The sequence below is a fragment of the Catharus ustulatus genome, chromosome 3 (genome assembly GCF_009819885.2).
Source record: "Catharus ustulatus isolate bCatUst1 chromosome 3, bCatUst1.pri.v2, whole genome shotgun sequence".
In the NCBI taxonomy this organism is placed as follows: Eukaryota; Metazoa; Chordata; class Aves; order Passeriformes; family Turdidae; genus Catharus; species Catharus ustulatus.
The window spans coordinates 17,763,287-17,779,957 of NC_046223.1; the positions used below are offsets into that span (position 1 = coordinate 17,763,287).

Genomic DNA, 16,671 nt, shown 5'->3' on the forward strand with positions numbered 1-16,671 from the left:
CCTCTAGATGTCACTGCCAGGCAGCAGAAATGGACCCCAGAGCCACAGCAGGCTGGGGACACCCGGCCCAGGCACAGCTGGTGGCACAGCTGGTGGCAGGGACACAGGGTGGCATTGGGGAACCTGCTCTGAAGAAGCTGCTGTGCTTTGGGACTGCCTGGCATCCCCCTCTCCAGGGCTGAAAAGGTGCAGCTATTGCAGGGTGGGAGCAGGTGAAGGAGTGCACCCAGAAATTGCAGGGTAAGGTATTTTGTGTAAGGAATTGCCCGGTAAGAATGAAATATTTCAGCTGCAGACCTGCAGCAAAGAGATCCTAAAGACAGGTGCTAAGGCTAAGCTCAGTAGTGCCAAATAGAGCTGGCACCTCCAGAGAAATGATCCCAGTATTTTTCTGTGGCCCTGCTGAGCCCACCTGAACATGGGGAGGAGTCTCTCCTGACAGAATTTCCATTGCCTCCTATCAGAGAAAGCCAGGTGGCAGTTTTGGGGAAAGGTCACCATGTCACTGAGGGCAGCAGCACCAGTCACTGAGCAGTCCCAGGCACCCCTCCAGGCTGCACACTGAAATACCAGTCCCTCACTGCTACACCCCTGCTTGAGAGAGGCCTGTGGGTCTGCAGCCCATGGTCAGGACATTTGCTGTGGCATGGCATGGGTGGTCCCTGCCATGAGAAATGCATTGCATTAAGAAACAAAAATAAAAATCATTAGTGCACACCAGAAAGTGCAGGGGACACTGGGCTGCTCACAGCCAGGGTCTCACCCAGCCTTCCCCTCTCCAGCCATGCATGTGGTTATGGAATAATGAACCTTTTTTCTTCTCCTTGAAAAATGTTATAGTTATTCTGTATAAATTGCAGCAGCAGTTTCTCCGTGGGAGATCCAAGGCACGGCCAAAGGCAGAGGGAATTTCAGTTGCTCCAAAACTGGCCATGGACACCCCCAAATCTCCCATGCCACAGCAGCAAGATGTGCTCACTCAAGTGTGGGCATCAAACCACAGCCTCCAAGGTGCCTGGGAAAGCCTTGATCCAGGCTGCATGCTCAGGAAACAGACCCCGTAGGTATGACATGTGAGAACTTCCTCCTCTGTCCATCTTGGCATGATTTGGGCACAGCCTTTGACAGGCAGATGCAGAAGAAGGGCAGTAAACAGCAGGGCTCCAAGATTACACCCAGAGATTAAACTTGCAGGGTCAGCTGTCACCACTCTCCACCAAAGGCCTGCTAAAGCTAATGGCTGGCTTAGATCCTACCTAATTTCATCAGCTCTATATCCCATCTCCTGTGCTAGGGAGTTCAGCATCACTAATCTCATCTGCTTCAGCCTGCTTCTTACCCTCTTGAGGGTTTTAGCCTCATGAAGATTTAAAAATAGAGCATTTGTTCTAGGTCCTTTTCTTCAGTTTCTAACAGCAGATTCTCTTAGGGCTTTGCAGATTTCTGTCCCTGAATACTAGGAGCTGATTTGAATCAAAAAAATTAGAGATGATATTATCATAATTGGATGAATCTCAGAGCCTTCATAAGTGCCAGAAACCTCATGGGGACCGCACTCACATTTCAGAGCTGGCAAACACAGCTGAAGGGGCCTAAAGATTTTAATAGGGGCACCAGACCCATAAAGTTTGCCTTCACAGCTTAATCATCCACAGATGAAATGGAGAAGTTGTCTATCTAACACCCCACTGATCTGGGCTGCCTTAGTTTTCAGTGTTGGCCTCAGTATTTGTGAAATGTAGCAAGCTTCTTGTTGCTTTTGGAAATAATAGTCATCGCTATATTATGGCCAAATCATTGCTTTTCTCCCTTATTGACCCTTTTTCTTTTTCAGGCTACCAAACACCCTTGACTTAGTTCGTGGGATGGTTAATCAACAAGTCTGTCACAATGATGGATTCCTCCTGAATTGTTGCTTAATTAGCTTGGTTGGAGGTATAAATCAAGTGGAATACCAATTCTTCCAATGCCACAGACAGGCAGCCATGCTCAGCTTGACAGCAGCGAGTTATTGCTCTGCCCCAGAGCAGGATCAGCCTGCAGGATCAGCCTGCAGAGCCAGAGGGGCCCTGGGCTGGTCCCTGAGAGTGCTGGTGTGCACAGAGCACAGAGCCACAGCCAGCTGGGTGAAGGGCTGGTGGGATGGAGCTGAAGGTGGGCTCTGCAGGGGCTCAGTGCCTGGGGAACCTCCCCAGAGCATCACTCCCAGCAGCTGCCCACGGGGAGATAACTCATGGATAGGGGATGGTTCTCTCCAGGGTGCCTGGTGTCTGTGCCTGCTTTTCAATGAAGAGACATTTCAGTCTGTGGCCAGGCTGAGTTGTGAGACAAGGATCTTTGTCTCCTGACAGGCAGAATTGCCTTCCACAGAAAGGCAATTACACATCGCAACAAAAGGAGAAGTAATACATCGGCAGCAAATTAAGATTTTTAAGATTAATCTTAATAGCTTGGTATTTTTACAGATGAGACTTTCACGCCAACAAGAATGTATTTAAAACAGTTGACTTGAACTGAATTTTGCAACTTTAACAGAGATGACTTCCCTGCAGCTACTTGTTCCCAGCAGGTCTGAGCCATCTTGAGCACGGCCAAACTGAGTGGTGGAAGTAATCCAGAAATACTTGAAGTTTTTTAATTATCCTTTTTGAATTCCCAGGCTAAGATACATAAACCTTTCTCTGAAATGATTCTACTAATAAACCTTTTCAGCAAAGCATATTTATTTTTTCCATGGCCCTCTTTTTATCTTCTCTCTTTGCCAACATTTGTAGAAGGCTTAATTAGTGATAACAATTTCAGGTGGGATGTGTATGTCCCACTTTGAAGAAGGAATCAGTTTGTTCAAAAATTACTGGAAAAAAAATTAAAATAGTCTAGTTTTACTGATTTCCCCTTGCTCTAATTTTCAATGGAAGAGAGGGTTCAGTGGCCCCTCTTGCCTAGGCCCTACCTACATGAGTAATGCTCTCCAAGCTGCTGAACAAGGCAGTGACACAACAAGACTGACCTCCTGATAACCCAGATCTGTGTTTCATATTTACCTTGTGATGCAGTTGTTGCTCCAGTGAGCAACACGTCTCTGCCAAATGGGAAAATCTGTTGCTAATGTGTGGATGCCTCAATGGAAACCTGTGCAGAGAGTCTGGGTGAGGCACGGTGTGAACTATATTGCCATGGCAACCCTGGATTTCTTTCATCCATTTACATTTGCATCCTTCTTTTTTGGCATTTTCACAAATAGAGTCTTCAAAGATTATTGTTTTTTCAATAGCTGAGTGGAATAGATCACTAAATTTGCTGCTAACGCCCTGACAAAAAAGTATGAAAATGAAGTTCATGTGTGGGTAGAGAAAGGTTACAGTTATTTTGCAGGTCTAAGTTAAATTTTTGAGCAGGAATTATGTCTGAAGAAGCCCTACATTTTTAAAGACATCAGGACAGAAGAAGAGAATACAGAGAATACAGTTCAGACAAACTTTTCTATTCCCAGAGAGTCCCAATATTGTGGAAGCCAGAAAAAAGCAGTGGATAATCTGTTCTACATCTCTAATATGCCACCCCATTGCTGTAGCAAATAAAACAGAATCCCGATAGTTGATGAACTCAAAAATGCTCAAGACTTTTTTTTTTCAAATTTATTAATAAAAAGTATAAAGAAAATCAAAAAGCTTCTGGTGTCATTTATTAATTATGACTAATTTCTTCAATAATTTTCTGGCACTTAAAAATGGCACACAAGAAAATTAATAAATAATTCAAATTAAACTATGTCTTAATAGTTTTTGTAACTTACATCTTATACACTATTTCACATGAAAGGCATGGGTCTGTTCTTTTTCACAGTGGAGTTAATGGAGCTGTTCCTAACTTCTGTACTATTTACAGGAAGATGAGAGGAAATTACAGTCAACACTTCCCAGCTTGCCCAGACCATTAAGTACTACCAGACTGGCCAAGGAGTGCTTGCTTTAGCAATTCTTCTCTCTCCAAGGCACCCCCAGTTTGCCTGGAAAGGACTCTTCATCCCAATATCTGAGTTCCACCAAGCATAAGGACACCTGGCTTCACTCCTTCACTGTGGTTTATCAACAGCTCCGAGGATGTCTTCAGTACGGGATGGCTTGGGCACTGTTCTACTGAGGAGGAAGAAAAGCCACCTAAAACAGAGGTAAAGAGACTGACTCAGAACACAGACAGCTTCAGGTCAGCCTTTAGGAATCACTAATGGAAATATTTTTGCCAAGAGAATTTTTTTAGTAAATGCCAAGTGTGTTTTCCGACATCAGTCAGTTTGTTAGACTCCAGTTTTACCAGTTCTGGTCCTCTGAGGGTCCTGTGCCATGTCTGCCCAGGCTCCAGCTGAAAGTGTCTGCTAAACTGCTCAAGTGAACTGCTCACAAACACCCTACAGGCAGGATTTCATTCCAAAGCAGTAAGTGAAAATTATGATTAATTATATATTCCCAGAAGTTATGATCAGTTTATGAATGATTAATGAAAAAAAAGAAAGATGACTAAATAGACTATGAATATAATTTGCAATCAATAATTTAAGCAACTTCATCTCCAAAGGCGAGGTCCTTCTCATATTTACCTAATGATAATCTGCAGTGCAAGTGCTGTGTGCAGTGTTGTGAATATTCTGTTTCCACACATCAACACATCAAAATGCATGTTTGCACTGTCCACAGCTCTGAATGCAAAGGGCAGACTTTTAAACAAACAACTGTTTGCAAGCAGAGCTCAGGGGGCTGAAGGCATCACAGTGCTGAGGGCTGATGCCCAGCTCCTTCCACAGCTGGACACATTGGATGCAACCAGGAGCCAAGAAGGAAAGATATGGAGCCATCCCTGCCTTGGCTCTGAGCCCACCATGCTGTCTCCTTGGGGGGTGTGATTTACACCCCAGGTATAGATATCCCCTTCCAACTTCTCACCAGAGCTGGCATCCAATGAAAACTGCCTTCAGAAACAGGGTGTGAGACACCACAGATGCTGCTCATGTGTGAATTATTATTGTAATTCCTGTCTATAGGGAGGCTTATCTGGATGCAGTTCAAGGATTTCAAAGAATATTATGGGTATGGGGTTTTTACTCCATTTTTGGACTGGGCTGATAAGGAGTGTCTGACTTTGCCCGAGGATGCTCCACAAATTCCTGGGGTCAGCTGGCCCTCCACTGCATGTTTTCTCTAAGGATTGGGTTTCCTCCCTGCTTTCTCCTCAGTGGCAAATGTTTGGGACCAGCACTAACACTCTAACACTGCAGCTGGAGCAGCTGCATCACAGAGGGTTAGCAGAAGCATGATGGCTGAGATGGTTCTCAGATGTTTAAACAGCACAAGTTTTGCAGGAAAAGGCAGAGTCTTTCACAAGAACCAAGCATCAAAATTGGAAAGTCCAGAGGAAAAACGTCCCTCTCCAGGCCTGACATGAAGGGAGCAAACATCAAAAGAAGTTCAAGGTGGGGAATGTACAGTAATTTCACGATTATAAGCTGCACTGAGTATAAGCCGCACTTACGGGTGCCAGCAACTTTTCATTCTTTGTCCATACATAAGCCGCACCTGATTATAAGCCACACGTTACAATACAGAGTGTGATAAAAGGTATCTGTTCTATCACCATCTGTTGAGGGTGGGGGCAGTGATCCTTATCTACGTGGGAGATATTCTGCTAATGGGCCATCCATTGAAACCAGGCAGGGCATTGTTCTTTATCTTTTCACAACCCATCCTTCCTCCAGCCAGTCATTTTCTGCTAATGGCCATTGAGTCCCACTGTGTGACTGATAAAATTACTGCATCCCATTGGAAGTTGCTCCAGTCAGGGGGAAGAGCCCAACATTTCTTACCAAGATGAAAACAGAGGTTTTGGGACACTAAGGGAGCCCCTTTCTCCACTGGACTCCAGAGGAAAACCGGATTTCTCCACATCACCACTGGACCTCCGGAGGGAAACTGCACCTTGTACAGGAGCACTGCTCCAACTGAATCACATCTGTCACTGCAGGAGGATGCAGCCACCATTGAATGGGACTGCTACCAACACCCTGCCTGATGGAATGTCAGGTTGTACTCTGACTTTGTCAGGGTTTGGAGTTTGTTTCTTTGTAGTAGTGTATTTCTATTTTAATTTCCCTAGAAAAGAACTGTTATTCCTAATTCCCATATTTTTACCTGAAAGCCCCTTGATTTCAAAATTATAATAACTTGGAGGGAGGGGGTTTACATTCTCCATTTCAAAGAGAAGCTCCTGCCTTTCTCAGCAGACACCTGTCCTCCAAACTAAAACAGCAACTTCTCGTTCTTTGTCCATATATAAGCCACACCTGATTAAAAGCCGCACTTTGGGTTCGCACCAAAATTTTAGTCAAAATGGTGTGGCTTATAATCGTGAAATTACTGTAGTTCAAATGTAAACCAAATCATGTAATTCTGTTAAAAATGTGAAGTCAGACTGACCAAGAAATCTAAGTTACTTCAAATACCACCCTCTGATTATACATTTGCTGCTGTGTAAGATATGCAGAGGTAACTACACCCCTCAGAATACCAAAAAAAAAAGTTCTGCTCACTCATCTATGATCTCATTTGGGGGCAAGTTTCTAGCTGAGCCATTGATGGTCTGTTGGACTGGTATGGTCGTCAGGAATTCCCCAGAAAAAAACCCTCTAAGTCCAATTCCCTTTGCAGCCCTTCTCATGCTGCAGGTCTCACCTCTTTCCCTCTTCCTCTCACAGCTCCTTCTCTCAAAAGCCCCCATAATCCCAGGATGAGATTACTGCAAGGACCCCACACCCTGCTGTCAGCACTGAGGAGATTTCTTACCATGACCTCTGGCATCTCTCTAGGTGTACATGACAAGAGTCAGCCACTGGAAAAAGGAGAATAAAAGGTTCATTTAGTGATGGTACACCAAGTCTTCAGATTTGTCTCAGGACCTTCAGGGGTGACCCAGTGACTGTAGTCCTTTTGTACTGCACAGGACAGTTATGGGATTTTGGAACTGCCTCTTTCCCTTATTACAATTCAGAACCAGAAACTCTTGCCATATGTTATTTTCCATGATAAATCATTGCAGCAGCTGCAGCAGGAGAAATTGCTGGGAAAGGGTGGCACCTGCCTGATTGCAAGTGGAAGAGAGAACAACTTCTGGGAACCTGGCTGTCCTACAGACTACCCTATAAAATAGGTTCAGGTCCTCTGCTTGCAAACTGTGCTCTGTCCTTGCTAAAAACAGATTTAATGAACAATGAGGCTCTGCACTAACCACAGAGTGTAAACAGGAGCTGGTGAGATTGTAAAAGGCTTTTTAAAAAAATCTTTTTAAACACTGGGTTGTCAAATAACAGTCCCTAGACTGATAAAATGCAGTACTCAGGCATATCACTATGGAGCACAGCAGGATTTTTGCTTCAGACTAGCTGATAAAAAGCCTGATGTATCCCCATTCAGCGAGCTATCCTTCAGGCGGTGCTTTTAAGACAAACAGCAGCAGCATGCATTTGTCTGCTGTTTCTTTCTCAAAACCAAGATGTTTTGCAATTCAGGATTAACAGAAGGGGCAGTAAGAAATGAGGGCATGGATTTTTTTTTTTTGTCACTTCCTCAAAGTCACTTTGAGCAATGGCAGGCTGGTGTCAGCAAGGCAAGACTGCATGCCTTGGCCAGGGATGGCCACCTCAGAGCTGAGCACCAGTGGGGCCAGGCAACCCACACAGGATATGCTTCCAGCCATGCAAAGCCTCCACCAGTATTTGCTAGGACAAAGCCTAGCAACATGCATCACACATCATCTTTAACTTCTGCTAACATGAGGTCCCACTTTGGAGCTGGAGAGAAGGAAGGAGCATTCTTACCTCCATTGCCGTCATCAAAATTTGTGATCCACCCCCTGCTAAGTTTTGGAATGCATCTAGGGGCAGAACAAAAAAAAAACCCAACTTATTTCATGAGGAAGAATCAAGAATGCAAAGCAGACATAAGGCTGTGGCAGCTGAGGAGCAGAGCTGCAGTCCCTGTGCTGGGATGCTCTGCCTGGCTCAGGTGTCCTGCCTGGCCACATCTCATTTCTGTGCTGGGTACCCCTCTTGCCTTGGCCCTCAGATCACATCCTGGGAAGGCATTCCAATTTTGGGGCCAGAATTTGGCATTAATGAAGGGACAGGCAGTGCTCAATGTGGCTGCTTTCATCTCCTCTCATAATTTGTTTCAATTGTTTTCCTGCCTGAAGACTGACAGGAGGACGGTGAACTAATGAAACACATCTTCCCACAGGGAAACTTTCTGTTGGTCCTTTTCCATCCTCCCTGGCAGTGAGTGATCACAGTGTGCCCTAAAGAAAGTGATTCTCTTGAAGTCATTAGTATGCCTTGCAAGCTTTTTGCAGGGAATATAAATGCAGATGCTGCTGTTATTCAGCCAGAGTTTGAAATTAACATTGCTGAAAGTTTTTTTGACAGAACACTTTGCCATCAGAAAATTTAAATCCACTCAAATATTGTTATTCTATGTGCGTATTTATATTGCAGTATGTCTAGGAGAAGTCTTCAAATCCAAGTGTTTGGATAAACTCAAAACACAGTATTTTGAGGGGTTTTATTTATCTTGAAATTACTTTTCTCCTAGAAATATGCTGTTATAAACAGTAATAAAAAGTAGAAACAAATTTAAGTCTGTCTGTCCTTGAATTATACACCTCTCCAGGATGCTGGAGTTTCCCACCCTGAATGGGAAAGACTTTGTAAGATTACAGATGTTTTCAAATCTTCAACCTTAGCAAAAAGGCTTCTGGGAGAAGGCAGGAACAGGGCACCAGGGCTCATTGCTCATCTGGCCCTTTGGAGGCCACCAGAGCTGCCTGTATGGCCCAGGGCAGGGAGGAAATGTGGCACAAGCAGCCTACACTGCTCTGAAGAAAGGCACAAGGAAAGGCACATGTTGTGCCCAGCCCCTTGACAAGGCTGTACTTGCAGGGCTGGGCTTGCACCCAGCAGTCTTTTTAGGAAAAAGTGGCAGCGCTGAAATTACCTCCTCTGGGCAGAGGTAAGTGCCTCTTTACTGCTTCATTAACTCCAGTTAAATAGAATTTGCAAAGAAGCTGCTGCTTTTGGTTTGGGTCTCATCTCTGGCTATCTTGAAAGGATGAGTAATGATTTAATGGGACAGATTTTATCTTCCCTGCTGCACTCACATCATCATAAAGGTTGACTGCCTTTTATTCCCACTTGGCACCCTTATCCTCTCCTGTAACAAACTTATTCACAATGGTCTAAAAAGTTTGAGAAATGTAGTCCACATTAAATCCTCTGTAAAGTGATAACTGAAAGAGTGGAGAGCATTTTAAGATTCTCATTACAGACAACAATGAGACTGTTAGAGACTCCTTTCCACATGGATGCAAAGGATTTGTCTTTACATTGGCACTTAAAATGTAAAAGGATCTTTTCTAAATGAAAAAGAAAATACTATGGCACTAATTTAGCCATAAAAACTTTCATCTACAGCAAGTAACATGTATAATCACAAAAAAATGGGTGTTTACAAGCTTTTTCTTTTTAATGAAAGCATTAAAATTTGGACACACTCTGATTTTACAACACTTCAGAGCTGTTTCTGCTGTACTCCCTTGAAATGGGATTTTAGGCAGTGTCATCCAAGCAGATCTGCTGACCACTATTGGCCCATTAAACATCAGTGCTAAAAACACATGGGAGAAAATGAATGCTCGTTTTCATGCGCTGTTGACACCCAGCTCATTCCAAAGATGAAATAAATTGCTGTAGTGATGTTCTAGCACAGGGGACATGGTTGCTGACTTTGTTTAACTACCAATATCTCCAGTCAAAATGCTCATTGTTAGAGTAGCAAAAAATATGATTTTGTGAAACAGAATTTCATTTCCATTCAGGCAAAAGCTCATTTAGGAGGTGTCTACTCCCTCCTTGCAAGAGCCAGACAATAGTTGGATGGAGCACAGGGAATGGGTTTGTTTATCCACAGAGGATACTGGACTTTCTTCTTACTAAAAAACAGAGAGAACTTTACTGAACACTAAACTGCTCTCTAGCAGCCAGTTGCTCCAGTGGATGGGAGATAAATCCAGCTCCTGGCAAACAGGCTGCCCAAGGAGCTGCCTGGGCCCTGCCTGGACTTGGGGCAGGTGTGTCACTTCCAAGTAAGAGGAATGACAGATCTGGGTTTACAAACAACCTGTGGGTCTGCTGGTAACACTGGGAAGGATTCCACTGATTGATGAATGGGAAAAAAATATATTTGCCTTTATGAACAAAATATAGGTTTGCTGATAAATGAAACTGAATATTGAAAGATGAAAGAAGCAATGGGGAAAAAACATTAATTCTGTAAGAATTAAAAATTAAAAGGAGGGTTATACATTAGAGGGGAATCTTTGGTATCAGGTGTTCCAGGAAGTCTGTGCCTCTTGAGTACCTCAGACACTGGGCAAAGAAAGGTAAATGTGGCTGGGAAAATAGGATAAAAGGAGGCTGTGTCCTCCAAAAATTTGAGAGAACCCAGGGGAATGCCCCATGGCATCTCCCTTTATTTGAATAAAGTTACAGGACTCCTCTGTCTCCATTTTGGACATAAACCTCAGGTGTTTGTGGATTAATGTTCCTAACGCGAGCTGTGCTGTTAGACACGCATCATTACGCCTTGTGTCATGTCCCTGGTCGCCTGTGCAGCTCTCAGGCTGGCTTTGCAGGCTGCCCTGCTGCCAGGGGTGCTGGCACTCACGGGTCATGGTGTCGAGGCGCAGCATGCAGCACACGAAGTCGGAGAAGCCAACCCTGCCGTGGGCATCGCCGTAGCGCAGCGTCAGCAGGCGCAGCAGCTGCGCATCAGTGGCCAGACCTGCCGAGGGAAAACACACTGGGATGGGAAGGAGCAGCTCTGATGGCCTCCTGCACCCTGCCAACCAGCTGGGGACACCCTCAGCCCCCCACCCTGCATTCCTGGACAGCCTTTCCCCCACTGCGTGCCTGGGAGTCGCGGTAGGGTAATGGAAATCCAAAGTGGCCTCGCTCACTGACTCCCATTGTGGCTTAAGTCAGCAAGCTGCAAGCACTGAGCGAGCTAATCTAGTGTTATCTTGCCTTGCCTTTTTAGCTTTTATTTTCTGTAAGAAAGGGTGATTTTCTTTGGCTCATAACTGTAAAAGTCTGAGCGTGGCATTCACAATACCAGCAGCTCTTTCTGCTAAGGAGGCAGATGCTGCATGCTCAGGCTATTATGCTGCATAGCATGCCTGGGATTCTTAATTTTTACATTTTCTCTTCTATTAGAAAACGGTGAAGGGTGCATTTCTTTTTTATTAGCTGATTATTCAATATTTGTGTCGCAGTCTCTTTGGATGGAAATTGGTATTCAATTGAATGAACAAAAATTGCTTTTTAGAATGATTCTTTTATTAGTTAAATAAAACTACCCTAAATGTGCTGGCTATATAAGAGGAATGATTTAAATATATTTTGCACTAAAAGCTGATTTGCAAAACAAAAGGGAAATTTTCTGCAGAGAGCTGGACTGATAGCTTTGGTTTAATGCCTTCTCTGAGACTTCAGAAAAGTCTCATTTGCTCACTCCAGGTTTTAGTAGCTCAGCTGGATGTGAAGTAACTTTCCTGCTTTTTCAACCAGCTCTAAACTTTTCAGTTTTAAATGAATTCATCATGGAGCTAAATTAGTTGAAAAAGCAGAAATAAAATAAATGGCTTCTCCACACCTGTGTATGGAGAGAGAGCCAATGGAAGTGGTTTAGTACCACCATTGACAAACTCTGGTTGCATGAGCCTAGTTGGAGGTCTCCAGCAGGAAGCAGGTACACAATGCTGAATAATTAAGGAATGGAAATATATTTGGGCTTCAGATACATTTCAAATTAAGGTAAACCTGATTTTATATTCTTTTCAAAGGATATAAAGATAGTAATTAAAAATTAATTAATGAAATGTCTTCTTTTAGTCTGGTTTTAAACTACTGTAGCAGTGAGTAATAAATTCTGTTTTTAACCTTTTGATGGCAGTGGGAATTCAATCAAGCTCTCTCCAGAGAGTGGATTCCAGCAAATACTGCTTATGGGATGCTACAATCAAGTCTTACACTAGTAAAACACCAACAATTTGGGCTGGTCAGTCTGGGATACACTTGCTCTGAAACCTGCTTACTTGGCAATGTCTCTCAACTTCATCAACAAGACTGAAGGGTCAGTCCTTTCTGTTCCCAAGACTTTTCAGCTGATTTGTATCACTACTCCCCAAACATTTTATTTGTTGGATTCTTCCCTCTGGTTATAGTCATGCTTTTAATTACTGACTTGATGTTTCCCTATTTATAAAAATTATTTTGAATCATTTACTGTTGCCAAAGAGGAGTTTGTAAATGCATCAAGCCAATGCTGCTGCATTTCAGGGCAGTGCTGCTGTTAATGCAGCTGGCCTGCTTTACTCTGATCCATTATTGTCATTAGGAAAACAGTGAAAATTAAGTTCACACTGCAGTGTTTTGTTGGAGAAAGCATGGAACACTTCAGGGAACAGCTGTCTAGGAGCTGGATTTTGATACGTTAGTACCATTCCCAGAGGTAGCACCAAGTTCCCAAATGCCTTCTGGGGTTCCTGCTCAAAAGCCAGGACAGGGATCATCCCATTGCCAAGCCAGATTCAAATGCAGATGTCTGGCTCAGAGGGCAGCAAGAATGAGCTTGTAATTTTCTTCCCCAGTCAGAATCACTTGTAGCCAAACATGTACTGAATTTGCCACTTAACAGTGGCATTCAAACAGCTGCATTGTTTTGGCTGACAGGACTTCTCCATGTACAATTTTCCTCCCAGTTTTACACTTTAACATCTTTCTCACAGAATGGCCCTGGTTTTTCTTCTCCTTTGACATTTGGCACATCAGCGCTGCGCTTCTCACACAGATGCTGATGTTTTGTCTAGCTTTCAGCAGCAAAAAATTATTCATGCATCCCCCCAGCTGATGGCTTCCAGGGATAGCAATCCTGGGACAGCACCCCCCCGAGCTCCAGGCAGCCAAATGGGAGCTTCTCTACTGTCCAATTAAAAGGGGATTGCTGTGTCAGAGAGGTACTTCACACACAAAGTCTCCACTGAGACGACTCGGCTAAAATGCTTCACTCATGTGCTCTCACTGAGAGTTTCAGCACTCAGTAGCCAACAGAGGTCAGTGCAAACTAAATAAATGCCTGTCCATGTGGCTTTCCCTTCTAGACTTAGTCACTGCTCTGGAGAGAAGCTGCAGGAACTGAGGCAAGTGCAAGAATCCACTCTTCCTTTCTCCTTCCCTCTACTGGGTGTTCCATCCATGACCTAGAAGCCGGTCTGGCCGGTGCTGCACTTCACTGCATCTCTCTGCTGGCTCCCCAGCACAGACCTCTCAGCAGAGCTGTGATCTAACTGGCATCTCTGTGAAATCCAAGCCACTTTCTCCCTAAAGGTCTTTTTTCTTTCCTCTTTCTTTTTCATCCTTTCCTTCACTGCCACAGGAACAGGAAAGGGAGCTGCTCAGCACCTCTGGGCGTACCTGCTGCCTGAACCGCATTCTTCAGCTGAGCAGCATCAAGAAATCCAGAATGGTTTCTGTCTTCCTTGTTGAAGATATCCTAAAATACAGTGCAAAGGCAGATTTCAAGGTCCTACCACCATTTCCCACATTTACTACTACAACCAGTTACGTATGTTCTCCTCCCTTACTAAATAAGCATGCTGCAAAGAAGTTCAACAGGTGAGGTGGGGTGGCCATGACAAGGGAGACCCATTTGCAGAAGGCTCTGACAGAATGTGTAAGCAATCCCACAGTTTGGGGTGGGCAGAAGACTTTTTGCTTTCCTTACACACCACAAGCCACATTTGAGGCGCTCTCAGTGGGAAGAGCACCATATTTAAATGGAGAACGAGGTGGTCTCAGATCATCTCAAGAGGGCTGGAACAAGTCAGAGCCCACCCAATCCTGAGCCTTGAGGAAACTCTCCTGTCCTGCACCAAGACTGAGGGAGAAGGACCTGACAAAGAGAACCTGCCGTGAAAAATTTAGGCGATACCCTAAATACCATGTCACTGCTTCCAGTGCTTATCCTGCAGCAGAAACATTTCTCCCAGACAAGTTTTCATCAGATCCTATACATTTCCACTAGAAACTGCAGCAATGAGGAAATGACATTTTTCAGATGGCTCTGTTCAAGAAGTCATCTCAGCTCAGAAAGCTTGTCTAAAAAAAAAACCAAACAACAAAAAAAAAATTGGCAGCGGTGGCATACACATGGATATTTCCATCAGATTCTGAGCCTAATTGGCCTTCCTACCTTTCCCCTCAATGTTCTCTGCGCTGGAAAAGCCTGGACTGCTCATTTGGAGCACTTTACACACACGGCTGCCTCCCTTGCGTGAGAGGAGGGAACTCTGACCCGCTAAGCAGGCAATCTCCGCAAGGCTTCCTCCTGCAGCGCTTGGAGAGCACGGAGCATCTGCTCCCTGCTGCTGGAAAGCCCCGGGGTACAGAATCCACATAATCCACAGTATCCACATAATCCACAGTGTCCACAGTACCCACAGCCAGGAGAGAGCCAACCCCCACCCCGTACCGTGTACTTTGTGAGACATTGCCAGAGGCTCCCGAACTCCTGCAGGGTGAGTCTTCCATTCGAGTTGAGCTGTGCATTTAGTTAAGAAACGAGCACTTAATGAGAGCTAAACCTGGCTGTCTTTGCTGCTGAGGATGCAGCCTCCACAGAACTAAACATAGAGGGTGCAGCCTCTTCTGTCTGTTACTTCGTGTTGAGAAAGCTGAGAGTTTTTCTGCTCTCAGTTGTGTTTAAATCCACTTTCTTTGTCACATTGTACAGCCACTCATGCCTGTGCTCACAAACCACAAAAGGTTGCTATTTGTAAGGTGCCTTTAACCACAGGGGAAGCTGCAGTGACATTTTGCCCCAGAACATGTGAATGAACATGGCCCTGTGGCCTGGCCTCTGCACGGGGCACCACAGGATCTGATATTCCTGGATCCTCCAGGAGAACAGGGCACTGGGGAGATGATGCTGATGCCTTCTTTTGGACAGCAGCAGCAGCCTTTGAGGCAGACAGACCCCAGGAAGGCATGAAGGGCAGTGTCAGGGTACCTGCTCCCCTCCATGCAGCATCCACCCTAATACTGGATGGGCAAACCTCCCCAAAATCAAAACTCATCACCAGTGAATTACAATCAGGCCAGTGCTATTGCTGTGGAGCCTGAGTGAAAAAAAGCTGATCCTGGCTTTGCAGGCCAGGATAGGTCACACTGTACATGGGTTATCTGCAGGCCAGAGAATTAAAAATCTGTCCTGAATTACAGCAGAGCATAGGCTTTGTCAGCTCCTTGCACGTGCCATGCATTCACAGTGCCCACTTATCCCAGGACAGGCTTTGCAAAGGAGGAAAAGTCTCTTTCACTGGCTAGATGCTAAAAGCTGGAAAGAGAGAGGGACTTCTGGACATTTTTATTCATTCTCTGGCAGTCTTTAAAGATCTGAGAATGTCCCAAAGTTTTTTCAAGGCATGGAGGAAAAGAGACAATGAGCAAGCAAAGGGGAAGAAACACACAAGGGAGATGTATGTTTTCATCAAGAAGCCCTCTTGTTCTACAATGGCCATAAATGTATTTCTTCTGTCATCTTGTTAACAGCAGAAAGACTTGAGTGATTCAGCTAAACAGGAAAGATACACTGGAAAAGTGCACTGGTGTGGCCTGCCAGGCAGGTGCCTGGGGATTCAGCAGTGACTGCTTCTGCCCCTGACACCAGCACTGCTGGTAGCCTACTGAAGTGCCACCCCAGGCCAGCATGGTGCAACCACCACAGAACAGCTGAGCTATGCCTAAACTCTGTCCTGCCTCCTTGCCTCAGCTCTGCCAAGGGTGAAGCTTAGCCAAGGCCCAGAGAGGGCAAAATGAGAGCAAATCTGGTAGCACAAGGTTGATCCTCACCTTTCAGCAGACACACCAGAGCCAGGGCATGCAAAGTCCTGCATGGACTATGGGACAGTTATTTATTAGGGACTGGGGCTAATATTTACTTGCAGGCTCTCACACTGGGATGCTCAGCCCAGCCATAACTCAAGGCAAGGATGGGCAGCACCAGGGAAGTTTATTGCTTCTGCTGAAAGGATACATCCATCAGAGCTAAAATGCCTCTGCATGAATCAAAGCTGAATCTCCCTCCCAGGCTGGTCATTTCATCTGCAAGGATTGACAAAACAGAAGGAATTAGCAAGAGCAAGGGCTGTGACAAGCATAAGGACGCTGTTCTGAGGGAAGGAGAGCACCAGGCTGAAGGCTCACACAGCTGAAAAGCCCCAGCTCTGGTGCAGGTTCTCAAACAGCAGCAAGGGCTCTGTGCCAAACAGGGAATCTGCACATCTCAGCCATCTCTACCTTCCCCAAGGACAGGTGCCCTGTTTGCCTCATTCTGCCCAGTCCCTGCCCTGGGATAGAAACCCTTCCCTCTTGAAATAAGGATAAGGGAAATAACAGTGACCACTGAAGGCCACTTATGCTGATTTAGCAAGTCCTAAGAGCACTTTGAGCCTTGTCCATGGCTGAGCTGGCTCCAGCCCTACAGCTGTGCCCCTCTCATGCTCTGATCCCACAAT

General features: G+C 45.0%; 1 protein-coding gene across 1 annotated transcript in view; it reads right to left on the reverse strand.

Annotated features, from left to right (window-relative positions):
- Positions 1 to 3,762: 3,762 nt before the first annotated feature.
- The window catches only part of CAPN13 (calpain 13), a 48,424-nt gene continuing 35,515 nt past the window's right edge, over positions 3,763 to 16,671 (reverse strand). Inside the window, exons 17-23 of the mRNA XM_033053734.1 lie at positions 16,191 to 16,258; positions 14,628 to 14,696; positions 13,571 to 13,649; positions 10,764 to 10,880; positions 7,865 to 7,920; positions 6,834 to 6,879; positions 3,763 to 4,160 (exon numbers count right to left, since the gene is read on the reverse strand). Of these exons, the coding sequence (XP_032909625.1) occupies positions 6,853 to 6,879; positions 7,865 to 7,920; positions 10,764 to 10,880; positions 13,571 to 13,649; positions 14,628 to 14,696; positions 16,191 to 16,258 (416 nt within the window). The 3' untranslated portion in view covers positions 3,763 to 4,160; positions 6,834 to 6,852. The remainder of the gene's footprint in view (positions 4,161 to 6,833; positions 6,880 to 7,864; positions 7,921 to 10,763; positions 10,881 to 13,570; positions 13,650 to 14,627; positions 14,697 to 16,190; positions 16,259 to 16,671) is intronic.